General features: G+C 39.4%; 2 protein-coding genes across 3 annotated transcripts in view; both read left to right on the top strand.

Moving 5' to 3' along the window:
- LOC105079105 (cerebral cavernous malformations protein 2 homolog) overlaps positions 1–5,371 on the top strand; it is an 83,923-nt gene extending 78,552 nt beyond the window's left edge. The window contains 5 exon segments of the mRNA XM_074355793.1: positions 3,478–3,578; positions 3,580–3,620; positions 3,623–3,670; positions 3,673–3,841; positions 3,843–5,371. Coding sequence (XP_074211894.1) covers positions 3,478–3,578; positions 3,580–3,620; positions 3,623–3,670; positions 3,673–3,841; positions 3,843–4,302 — 819 coding nt within the window. The 3' untranslated portion in view covers positions 4,303–5,371.
- LOC105066019 (coiled-coil domain-containing protein 144A) overlaps positions 1–13,397 on the top strand; it is a 74,401-nt gene that overhangs the window by 2,841 nt on the left and 58,163 nt on the right. The window contains exons 1-2 of one of the 2 annotated variants that reach the window (XM_074355787.1): positions 12,160–12,283; positions 12,715–12,848. The exons of the other annotated variant lie outside the window; for it this stretch is intronic. The gene's annotated coding sequence lies outside the window, so the exon portion shown is untranslated. Of the gene's footprint in view, positions 1–12,159; positions 12,284–12,714; positions 12,849–13,397 lie in introns of those variants that run through there. 2 annotated transcript variants of the gene reach the window in all.

The following is a 13,397-nucleotide window of genomic DNA, read 5'->3' as shown; positions in this document are numbered from 1 at the left end:
GTTTCTTTTTTGGCCAGTCAGAGTCTTCTACACATATTCAAACTTTGTCGCTGTAGTTTGCATTTTGTGCTGGCACTGATGGATTTGTGGTTTCCAAGCCCAGGCACTCCCAGAGCCTCCTGCCCGGGTGCTGGGGGGGCGCTGGTGGTGGCATCCAGTGCAGACTCTGAGTTCCCTTTGAGGTGGTCTGGAGTCACCGGGCACAGGGTGAGAGTGTGAGACTGCCACTGCTGCTGACTGTCCAGGTCCCACATCTGCAGTTTGGACTTTATTACTTCAGGTTAACGAGCTCCCTTCAGATGCTTATCCCTGTCTTTATACCATACTGGTCTTCTTTTAAATTGACCAAACAGCAAGCAGAAGGAGGCTGTCCCTTGTTCTCTGCTTTTTATTTTAAAACAGCTGTATCAACATAGTATAAAATTCATAAAATTTAAATGTTCAGTTCACTGCATATTTACAGTTGTGCAATCCTCACCAAAGCCATTTTAGAACATTTTCATCATTCCAAAAAGCTTTTTATCTGGTGTTTTCTTCACCTATAATATTTTGAGATTCATCCATGTTATTGCCAGGACAAGTGGTTCTGTAGCTTTTTGTCATCAAACAGTAATTAACTGGATGGCTTCAGTAGATTATGAACATTTGGAATGTGTCCAGTTTTTGTTGTGAATAATTGCAATGAACATTCATCTCTAAGTTCTTATGTGGACATACATTTTCACTTCTTTTGGGTACACAGGGTTAGAGTTGCTGTGAGCAAGTGATGTGTGTGTGTTTTGGGGGGAAGGGATGGTAAATGATTTTATTTTAAAGCATAAGAAGACTGCAGGTTAACTTACCAAACATGAATACCGTGTGCACTGGCCAGTGTGCGGGCACTGGAGCTGGGTGGAGACCAGACCTAGTCCCAGCGCTTGCAGGATTTACTCTCAGAGGGGGAGGCGGACTATCCTGCACACATGATGCTTCAGCCACTGCTAGGTGCTGTGAAGAAAACCAGAATGTGATTAAAAGAGTAGAGAGTGGAAAGGGGAGGCCATGGTTTTTTTTTCTGTAATAAATTAAGATGTTTTAAATGCTGTGTATTTAACAATTTTTTTCAGCAATCTTAAATGTATAGAAATAGTGTAAAGAGAGTATAAAGGTTTCTCTCTGTGTCATGAGAGTGAGTTCCTGGTACAGTGCTCCGTCTCCCCAGCACACCACACACGGCACTCCTGTGGGACCGTAACACAGCCGTGCGCGTCGGGCAGGGAGCGCCAGCCGGGACTGCTTCCTGCCCTTTGGCCTCTGCTTGGCGGGCGCATGTTGCACGTAGCCCCTGTCTCCTTGGTCCCCTTCAGGCCAGAGCAGTTCCTCACACTTCCTTTGGCTTTAGTGCCTTGATACTTTGTCAGATTTATATGTTTTTAATTTTTAAAGAAACCACCAAACCATTTTCCAGAGTACCATTTTACCTTCTGTCAGCAAGTGTCAGGTGTTTCAGTTCTTCACCTTCCCAACACCTCCTTTTGATTCTGTCCCATCTGGAGAGGGTGTGAGTGGTACTGCATGTGGTCTCGCTCTGCCTCTCCCTCATGACTATGACAGTAGTGTCTCTTTATGTGCTTACTGACCAGTTGTGTATCTGGTTTGGTGACATGTCCACTCATGTCTTTCACCCGTTTAAAAATCCTCATCTCTAATTTGACTACAGAGATGCAACCAATGAGGGAACTGTTAATAACTGGCAAACTGATTCATGTTAAAAGCCCAAAATTAAACCCTTGAGAAAAATGACTATTTTCTATGCTGTACAGATAAAGGTGGGACTTCCTAATACTGCTGTAGCAGAGGACTAGTTTACCTCGATGGATTAGATAATTTACACGTATTTGACCGAAGAGATTTTAAGCCAGTGGCTGGAATGAATGCTCCTGCTGCCGTGTTGTCATTGGGAACAAATGTATAGTGAGAGAATGTGGTGTTTCAGAGAGAGGGAAGTTCTTAAATAGAACTGATGAAAAGTAATTCTGGAAGAAAACAAAGCTTAGTGCAGTCTTATTTATAGAACAAGTAGTGTTAACTGAACAGCTAAAGAAAATAAAAATATATTTTTCCAGTTAATATCTAAATTGCCACTGATCACAGGTCAGGCTTGCAAAATAGAGAATAAAACCTGCAGGATTCACCTGGGTCACAAGGATTTATCCTGAGTCAGTGACTGAGGTCAGGGGGCTGCTGTTACTGTTTCAGTAGATATGGGAGAGTGTTGAGTTTGGGGCTTGTTTGAAATTTCCTTCCCTTTTCAGTCTGTCAGTGCTGAAGCCATCCTGAAGCTTGTATGTCCCTCATTGCATCATCTTTCCTCTGTTCCGTGGTCGAAGAAGATGCTTTTTTTCTTTTTAAAGGATCAATATACTGCTTTTCCGGGTGTTAGTTTTTACAGTAGGACCATATAGGCCTATAAAAATACCTGATGTTATGTTTCAGACCAGTGGCACACCGTTTGATAGTAGTGCTAGGTAATGTTTTCCAGCTGTTTCCAGGAATGTCCACCTCTTATTGAGCCATTCCACCTGTTTTGTATTTTGCTAATGTTTTCAAGCATCCTTTCAGGACAGCTCTGATCCCGTAATATTCAAATGATGATAAAGGTGATACTCCTTAGGGGTGTTGTCAATTCTTTCTTTACTCCAAAGTGAGCTGGAAAAAAAAGACGTCTGTGAGTCTCTGTCCGCTCTGATGTACCTGCTAGAAAGAGCCATTTATTTCTTGCTACTAGGAAAGTCTAAGACAGAAATTAATCAGGAGAGTGCAGCCAGGCGGGCAGAGCAGGAGCCATGGCGGCCGCGGGAACCTGGTGAGCATGTAGCAGCCATGGCAGGGCGTGGCTCCCGGGGCGGGCCGGGCCTTAGGGGCCTCTCACAGTGACATGGAAGAGGAGGGCTAGAAGGGCAAGAAGAGGGAGGGCTAACATCTGACTATTTTTCAAGATCGGAAGTGAACAGAAGGGAATGCACAGTAACTGTTGGCAGAAGGGGAGGAACCAGAATTCCCCCAAGGAATACCTCCTCAGACTTTCCAATGGGCCGGGAATTGAGTCACCATTTAAATGAGTATTCCTAAAAGGTGAAAAGAGTAGAGACGAGAAAGCCCATGAGAAGATGACAGAGAAGTGCCCTCTGCACACTGTGGTGCTGTCCCTGCCTGAGCACGTGGAGCCCAGCAGACTGCTGAGCGACTGTACTGAGGAGGTGAAGTACTTAGGGCAGTTAATGTCTGTAGCACGATAGCTGAATCCCTCCGGTAGGACCGAAATCCTGCGTTTCATAGACAGTGCAGAGAGAGCCCACTAGCTCCAGACACTTGACCCAGGAGCATGATGCTGTGATTAGCCTGTCTGCCTACAATGTCAGGCTGGCCTGGAGGGATGGGGAGGACACCATCCTCAGGGTCCCCATCCATGACATCACTGCCATGTCCTGTGTGCAGGATGTCTCACACCTGGTGATCCTGAAGACAGCCCAGGACCCCGGCATCTCCCCCAGCCAGAGTGTGTGTGCAGAAAGTTCCAGAGGCCTTGCCACAGACTCCGTCGGAGAGCAGAGTGGGGCCCATGGAGGCGTGCTGCCTGGTGTCCTGGCCGCAGAGAGCAAGGTCGCTGCGGAAGAACTGTGCTCCCTGCTTTACAAATCTTCCAGACTGTGTACCCAGAGTCCACCATCGACTCCCTGGACAGAGCCGTATTTGATGGGGCCTCGACCCCCACCCGCCACCTGTCTCTTCACAGTGATGACTCTCTCACAAAGGTGGACATGAAGGAGCCCTATGACACAGAAGCCAGCACTTTCTCCTTCCAAGTGTGTGCACATGGAGGGCGTCTCGCCCTTGTCCTTCTGCATACAGATGGCACTGCATGCCAGGATGGTCTGCGGGAGCGAGCTGAGCACCACGGCCACTGAGCTGCTGCAGGACTACACGCTCACGCTGCGTGCCAAGCTGTCATCGCAGGAGACCAAGCAGTTTGCCTCCCTGCTGCACGAGCACCGCACCAGGGCCTCGGTGCACGAGTTCTCCGTCAACCTGCAGCAGCTCCACGGGGACGGCCACCAGTTCCTGCTGCTCAGTCTGCGGCCCTTCATCCCTGAGGGCAGCCAGCACTTCGAGAACTTCCCGGAGACCACTATCAGTTCCTCGCTTATCTTCTCAGGATTTCTGCTGCCATTCATAGAATTGGTAAATTCTTTTTTTCTAGGGAAAAAAAGGCAGCAAATGTTAGGCTCCTGGATTATAGCTAAAAATGTCCTTCTTTATTAGTTCTCTGATGCTTTACAACAGACTGAAAGTTTTTGCATCATTTTTATAGTAGTTCTCAGTGTGTTTATTGTTTAAAATTACCTGCTTCACCATTCCTAGAAGTTGAACTCATGGCTTCCGTGTTCACTTTTGAAAATGATATCTTTGGATGAATAACTGCATTAAAATTTTGTTACAAACCCAAGTCTTCAGTCTTTTCCTTTTTTCATGGTCTGTGGTTTGTAGTGAAGGCCTGGAAATTATTTGACCAATTCCCCAAGTTGAGTGAAATGCACAGCCAGTGTTTAAAACCCCTAGCATAACAATTCTTTTGCCAAATTATCTTCAGTGTCACCTTGGTCATACAAATTTCCACACGATTGTAATTTTGTTACTTATCTTTTATTCTCTTCTGTTACCCCACCCCTCTCTCTGCTACATTATTACCTCTCTCCCCTATCGTAGGATAAATACTTAAGTTTCTCTGTAGTTGTCAGTGTCATTGCTGGAGAGAGTCATTTAAATAAAATATAAATTATTTAATTAAATGTTGAAGACAAGTAGCTCTGTGAATAGGCAGCCAGAATCCATTCCACTTTGTTCTGCTTTTTTCTGGTCTACTCATGAATTCCTTCCTCTGCCCAAGGAAATAGAGAAATTCCCATGAAAGTGTCCCTGACATAACAGAAGAAAAACTGGAAAATTCACATATACGTCGACAGTAACAACACAACCAACCAATGGACTGAAAAAAAAATCAAGAGAAATTGGAAAATACCTTAAAACAAATGAAAACAAAAAACATAAACATGCTGTACCCAAACTTATGTGATGCAATGAAGTATATGCTCAGAGAAATGTATAGTTTTAAATGCCCATATTAAAAATAAATATCTCAAATCAATTAATCAAGAAGAATAAACTAAACACAAAATGTGTAGAAGGAAGGAAATAGTCAAGGTTATAGTGGAGATAGAGAATAGAAAAACAAGAGAGAAAATAAATGGACCAAAATCATTTAAAAGGGCGACAAAATTGACAAAACCTTAGCTAGAGTGATCAGAAAAAAAAAAAAAAAAGCCTTAAATTACTAAAATCAGAAATGAAAGTAAGGAAATTACTACAGACCTTAGTTCCAAAGATAGCACAGAATTGTACTCTTAAAAATAGTTAAAATGTTGAATTTTATGTTATGTAATTTTACCTCAATAGAAAAGCCTGTATTTGTGTGGATTCATGAACTGTCTGGTTCCATTGATCTGTATGTGTTTCCTTTCATCAGTACCATATTATCTTGAGTGTCATAACTGTCACTTTATAGTAAGTCTTAAAATAGAATTTTCTTCTTTTCAAAAATATTTTTGCTATTCTAGTTATTATCACTTTCTGTATAGAGTTTAAAATTAATGTGTCAATATACACAATAGGTAATACTGGGGTTTTTATTGAAATTGGGTTAAGTCTATAGATTTTTTTGTTTTAAAGAATTGACATTTTAACTCTGTTGAGTCTTTCAATCCATGAGCATGATCTATTTTTCTGTTTATTTAGACTTTCAGACATCCTTTGTTTTCTTTCATTAGCTTTTTTTATTTTTAAGTGTACAGCACCTGCATATGTTTCTTAGATTTATATCAAAGTATTTCCTTTTTTAAAAAAAGAAGCTATTTAAATCATATTTAAAAAAAGAGATGGCTTATTTTTCATTAATCTATACAATTTAATTTTTGTACGTTGACATTTTATTGTGCAACTTTGCTAAATTCACTTACTAATTCCAACTTTTTATAGATTCTGGAGGTTTCTACTTTCATGATCATGTCATCCTTTCCAATTTCTATGCTTTTTTCCCCCTTGCTTTATTGTACTGACTAGTCAATGTAAGATGTTGAATAGGAGTGGTAAAAGTTTTATATCCTTGCTTTGTTCTTGATTCTGAGATAAAACATTAAATCTTTTACTACTATGTATGATGTTAGCTGTAGATTTTTTCTGTAGATGCCCTTCATCAGATTAAGGAAGTCCCCTTGTATTCCTAATTGGCTAGAGTTTTTAATGATTGATATATTTTGAAAGTTTCAGGTTTCTTTTCTGCATCTGCTGATATAATCATATGGTTTTGATTTTTTCTTAGTCCAGGGATCAGCATACTGTGACCCACAGACCGAATCCTGCCCACTGGCTGTTTGTGTAGAGGCAGCAAGCTAAAACACATTTTTTACACTTTTTAATGGATTGTAAAAAGAAGAATAATATTCTGTTAAAAGTGTATGTCACCCACAAAGCTTAAAATACTTGCTGTTTGGTCCTTTACTGAAAAAAATTGCTGCATCATCCTTTAGTCAGTTAATATAATGGGTTACATCAGTGATGTCTCTAGGTTTGCATCATGAGAAACCACCCCCCCACCACTTCTTTGTGATGTAGTGTAATATTCCTTTTATAAATTTCTGGATTTAATTTGCTATAATTTTACTAGAAAATTGTATGTCTATTGTCATAAGTTATTGATTTGTAATTTTCTTACAAGGTCTTTTAAGGCTAATACTAGCCTCAAAAATGAGTAGGGGATTGTCCCTTTTTTCTATTTTTTATTTAAAAATATTTTCTTAAGAGGCTGTGTTTATTTTATGTTTATGTTCATAGCAAAATTGAGCAGAAAATACAGAAGTTACCCCTTGCTTCCAGACATACACGACCTCCCCCACTACCAGCGCTTGTACCAGAGTACATTTGTATTGGATATTCAATCTACTGGATAATCAATCTAAATTGATACATCATTGATACACTACACCAAAAGTCCATTAGGGTTCACTCTGTGGGTTTTGACAAATGTATAGTGACATGTATCACTATTATACTACCATATGGAATAGTTACACGGCCCTAAAAATCCTCTGTGCTCCACAGAGTTATTTCTTCCTCCCTCTTTCTGAACCCCTGGAAATCACTGATCTTTTTACTGTCTGCATAACTGTACCTGATCTAGAATTTCATATATTGGAATCATACAGTATGCAGCCATTTCAGATTGTCTTCTTCCATTTAGTAACAGGCATTTAAGTTTCTTCCATGTCTTTCCATGGCTTGAGAGCTCATTTCCTTTTAGTGCTGAATAATGTTACATTGCCTGGATGTACCATGGTTTACTTATTAATTCACCAAATGGACAAGTTGGTTGCTTCCAAGTTTTTGAAATTGTGAATAAAGCTGTTATAAACTTCCATGTGCAGGTTTTTGTATCCATGTGCAGGTACACAGGCTTTTAATTCCTTTGGGTAAATACTGAGGGGTACAATTGCTGGATCGTGTGGTAGGAGTATGTTTAGTTTTGTAAGAAACTGTCCAGCTGTCTCCCAAAGTGACTGTTCCATGTTTGCATTCCCACCAGCAAAAGATGAAAGCTCTTGTTGCTCCACATCCTTGTCAGCATTTGGTGTTCTCAGTGTTACAGATGTTTGGTCATTCTGATAGGTATGTTGTGGTATCTTACTGTTGTTTTAGTTTACAACTTTCTAACGGTATATAATGTTAAGCATTTTTTCATATGCTAATTTCTCATGTTTATTCTCTTCAGTGAGGTATCTGTTCAGGTCTTTTGCCCATTTTTAAATCAGGTTGTTACTTAATTTTAAGAGTTCTTTGTATGTTGTGAATAACAGTCCTTTATTGAATAAATCTTTTGCAAATATTTTCTCCCAGTTTGTGGCTTGCTTTCTCATTCTCTTGCCAGTGTCTTTCACAGAGAAGAACTTTGTTGTTGTTGTTGTTATGAGTGCACCTTATCAATTCTTTCATGGACCGTGCCTTTGGTGTTATATCTAAAAAGTCATCACCATACCGAGCACCATCTAGAATTTTTTCTATGTTAACCTCCTAGGAATTTTATAATTTTGCATTTTACATTAAGGTCTATCATCCATTTTAAGTTACTTTTTTTTTTTAAAGGTATAAGGTCTGTCTCTAGACTCTTAGGTTTTTTAATATGTGGATGTCTGGTTGTTCCACTGCCAATTTTTGAAGAGATTATCTTTTCTCCATTTTCATACGTTTGTGATTCATCAAGATCAGTTCACTGTAGCTATTCTTTATCAAGTTGAGGGAGTTCCCCTCTATTCCTAACTTGCTGAGAGTTTTTTTTATCAAGAATGAATGTTGAACTTTGTCAAAGATTTTTTTCTGTATGCATTGATATAATCATGTGGTTTTTTCTTCTTTAGCTGCTGATGTAATGGATTGCATTAATGGATATCCAAATGTTAACCAACCTTGCATAACTGGGATTAATCTCATAGTCTTGGTGTATAATTCTTTTCATATATTGTTGGTTTTGCTAGTATTTTGTTGATGATTGTTACATTTGTGTTCATGAGAGATAGTGGTCCGTAGTTTTCTTGTAAAGACTATCTGGTTTTGGTAATGCTGGCCTTGTAGAATGAATTAGGTTTCCCTTCAGTATATTCTGTGTTTTCATACAAATTTCAGAATGATTTGTTGCAATTTTGTGAAAAGTGCCATTGGTATTTTGATAGGTGTTGCATTGAGTCTGCAGATTTCCTTTGATTGTACGGTCATTTCAACAATATTAATTCTTCCAATATATGAACACAGTATACTTTCCCACACAAAAGACCTAAATAGCCAAACAGTCTTGATAAAGAAGAACAAAGCTGGAGGTATCATGCTCCCTGACTTAAAGCTATGGTACAAAGCTACACTCATCAAAACAGTATGGTAAAGGCTAACCTTTTCAACAAACGGTGCTGGGTCAGTTGAATATCTATATGAAAGAAATAATGTGACTTGACCCTTAACTTATACCATACGTGAAAACCGACTCCATATGGATTGCATACCTAAATGTGAAGAAAAAACAATTTGACTTCTAGGCTAAAACATGAGAACCACTTCATGATACACACCTGATAGTTGAAATCTAAAAGATGGAAAAAGCAAGTTTTGGCATGAATGTGGAGCAGTAGCAAATCTCATACACTCTTGATGGGAGCATAAATTGGTCCAACCACTTTGGAACGTTGTTTGGCGGAGTGTACTTAAGCCAAACCCGTGCATAACCTATGACCCAGCAATTCTACTCCTAGGTCTATATCTATCACCAATATGCGCATATGTTTATTGAAAGGCATGTACTAGAATATTCATAGCATTAATTATAATAGTCCCAAGCTGGAAACTGTAAATATCTGTCAACAGTGGTGTGGGTAAACAAATTGAGACACACTAAACTACTATGCAGTAATGAGAATCAGATACCTATAACTGCATGTGATATAGATGAATCTGACAAAGGCAACATGAAGGAAAATAAAACTACAGTTGATCCTTAAACAACACAGGGGTTAACCTGTGTGTAACTTACAGTCGGCCCTCTGTATCCATGGTTACTCTGCTTGTGTAGATTCAACCAGCCACAGACTATGTAGTCCTGTACTGTTTACTGTTGAAATATATCCACATATTAGTGGACCCACAGTCCAAGCCAGTGCATTCTAGGGTCAGCTGTGTGTAGTATACCACATAACACACTATCTGATTTCATGCGTGTGAAGTACAAAACAAAGCAACACTAATCTGTGCTCTCAGATGTCAGGACGGTGGCTACCCTGAGAGGTTCAGGCTAGAGGGAAGTTCAGAGGGCTTTGGGGGTCCCAGTATTGTTCTCTTTCTTGATTAGAATGCTGACTTCATGAGTCTGACCAAATTGTGATATTTTGGGGGGCTTTAGACATGCAATATTGCATTTTTCTGTATGTACAGTATTTTTCAGTAGAATGTTTAAAAATGTTTCCACTGCACAGATGTGTCATAATTTATTCAAACTTTTCTGTATTTATTAGTCGTTCAATTGGTTTCAGCTTTTTACTTCTACAAATATTGTGAAGTAAAGATCTCCATACATATTTGATTCATGGTGGTCCCCTTTAAGAATAAATCATTCATATGTTAAGGGGCTGAAGTCTTCATGCTAAAATACATTGTGATATTTCTTCCCCCCAAAACGGGAAACTCAGATTTTCATTTTCACTAGCAATGTTTGTATTTTTCCTCTTACAGTCTCATGAGAATGTCTTATCTTTTTCATTGTGTTTCATTTCCTCATTTATAATAGACTAATCATTTTGCTTTCATAGATGTTGCAGGTACTTTCCCTAATATAGCTGCTCTACACTGAATTTGTTTACAGTAGACTTTCCATAAAACTTATGGTGATTTTAAGTACACAGATACTTTCATTCCATTTCTTTGAAGAGATGGAGGTAAATTCCTCTTTCTTTCAGCATGGACTGGGCTTTAATGACTTCCTTTTAATGAATAGTATGTGATAAAGTGACAGCCCTATGAAGAGGCTTACATGGAGAGGAGCTGAGGCCTCCAGCCAACAGACGTGTGTAAATTTTCATAGAAGTGGATCTTTCAGACCTAGTCAAGCCTTCTATGACCACAGCCCTGGCTGATGACTTGACACCAAAGCAAAGCCACCCACTTAAGACACTCCCTAAAGTCTTGCCTTCAGAAATGTGTGAGATAATAAGTATTTGCTCATTTAAACTGTTAAATTTTGTGATCAGTTTCTATACAACAGATAAGTAATACACAATTTTTAAACTTACAGTGTATGTGCAAAGAAGTAAGTGAAACATAGATATACAATTTAGCAAAGTATTATAACGCAAACACGAATGCAATGGTATGAAATAGAAAATTGCAGGTCCCCAGAAAGAATATGCATGTTCTTTCAAGTTCAAAACATCTTACTCCAGTTTGTATGCAATCATACTCTTGAATTTCATGGTAATCATTTATTTGCTTTGCCTTATGGTCATATCTCCCATGTTTACACCTCTGAACAATACAATTTAGTTTTGCTTATTTTTGAATTGCATATTAATAGGACCTATGGAATCATAGATTCACTTTGTTATACCTTACTTCTTCTGTTCCACCTTCTGTAAGAGTCATCAGTGTTGCCTGTAGCTCTAGCTTGTTTGTCTGCATTACTGTCGAGTATTTCTGTTGTTTGATTCTACCGCAGCATATTTTTCCGTTTTACCTGTTAAATACTTTCTAATTTGGGATGACTCTGCTTGCTTTTACAGTCCTGTTCATATTGTAATGGTTCATATGTGCAAGAGCTTCTCAGTGATATATATTCCTAGGAATGGTGATATCTTTTTAAGATCTTGATTTCATTTTCCTCAAATCTATATCCGCAAGTGGGATTGCTGCATCATCTAGTAATTGTATCTTTAATTTTTTTAAGGAAACTCCATACTGTTTTCCATAGTGAACCTGGACTCCTGTGGCTTTTTGGTAACCATCATGGGGATGGAATCACATCTTTCACTGGAAACACTGGGGTGACACAGAGGTTTGGTAAACTTTTAAAATGAATGTTAATGCTCTTTTTCTTTTCTTTTTTTTTTTCTGTTGGGAGTGGGGGGTAATTAGGTTTTATTTATTTTTTAGTGGAGGTACTGGGGATTGAACCCAGGACCTCGTGTGCACACTAAGCATACACTGTAGCCCTGAGCTATACCCTCCCCCCAAAGATCTAAATTGCTTTTAATATCCTTACTGGAGTGGTCTGTCTCTGGTCTTGGAGAAAGGTGTTCATTACCTTCTAGGATGACACAGACAAATGAACAAACTATGCTCTGAGGCCAAGATACCTTGTGGAGGGATGAGACATGTACCTGATGATCACATTTTTTCGTTTATTCACTACTTCAACAGGTATTTGTGGGGTGCCTACTAAAGGGATACTGTGTTCTAGAGTTCCCGGGACCCATCAGTAAACCTGGGCTTCGTGTGTGCTCGGTTGTTAGGGTCACGTGTGGTGTGCTTTCTGTGCATTTCAGAACCTTTGAATACTGTGAGGAACCTCGGTGTATGAGCCTTCCACCAGCACTTTGAATGTTCGCTGGGAGCACACAGCAAAATCCTCATCAGTACAAGCTCTTCTATGTACCCACAGCAGGTGGTCTGGAGGAACTGGTCACTATTTCCTGTAGGGAAAAGTGTGTTAGTTTCAGCTGTAGATTGCAAAGTGGAGATCAAGAGTTAACTAGTGTACCGTATCACTGAAGGAGTTCATGTTCCTTCTGTAGAACTTGACGGAGGGTAGTCGGTTGGGGCCTCAGTGCCTGGGTGATTGGGGCTTTGGGGGGACTGGGGCTGGGGGATCAAATCGTTCCAGGGGCTTTTCAAAAAGGAGCTGGGCGTGTGCAGAGAGGCCTTCATCAACTCTTAGAACAGTTTGTATGGGGGCACATCCTTAGGTCCCAATAGTACAAAACCTGCTTCTTGATTTGGTCTTCAGTTAGTATTTTGAGTGTTTGGTTGTTCAAAGTATTATTTCTTATACAAGGTTTTCAAATCAAGTACTTTACATTTTATTAAAATCTTTAGGTGCCAATCCCTGGGAATACCAATGATGCCATTCTTAGGAATCTGCAGCCGGGTGCCCCAGACACCGTTACAGTGGTTCCCCTTTATCCTGAGGGCGATGGAGGGCGTACACCAGACACTGGAAGGACATGGAAGTAAGAAGGCAGACAAATTGAGCGTTTTCATGATACATTTTGCTTTTTAGTATAGCATAAACTTAAAGTGGAAAGAAAACTTGGGAAATACATAATGATGGAATAAAAATGTAACAATTACACATAGTTTACCTTCCAACCCCCACCAATTGTTAATATTTTAGTGTATGAAATAAAAGTGACATTCTTCTGAAGTGGTAACTTCAGGATTTCTGAATGTGTTTACAGTTATCAGTATTCTCTGTCACTGACAAAAGTTCATGAGCTTTACTTTGTGCTCAATAAATTTGTACGAAGCAGTGTCTTGTCACTGGCTTTCAGTGTCAGTTGTTGAAATCTGCTGGTCGTGTTACTTTATAGCACATTTCTCTGCTGATGAAGTGCTTTTTGGCATTGAAAATCTCTGTGCTTTCATTTGCTATTAACATGTTGAGAAACCAGTTTATAGTGGTTTTACAATTCTTTGTAGTATTGTTTAAAGGCTTTGGTGCATACCTCTGAATTTTTTTTTTTTTTGGCTTAAAAATATACGTGCTGATGGCTCAAAGA

This window comes from Camelus bactrianus, chromosome 31, assembly GCF_048773025.1.
Source record: "Camelus bactrianus isolate YW-2024 breed Bactrian camel chromosome 31, ASM4877302v1, whole genome shotgun sequence".
NCBI lineage: Eukaryota > Metazoa > Chordata > Mammalia > Artiodactyla > Camelidae > Camelus > Camelus bactrianus.
This window is presented reverse-complemented; position numbering and strand designations above follow the sequence as displayed.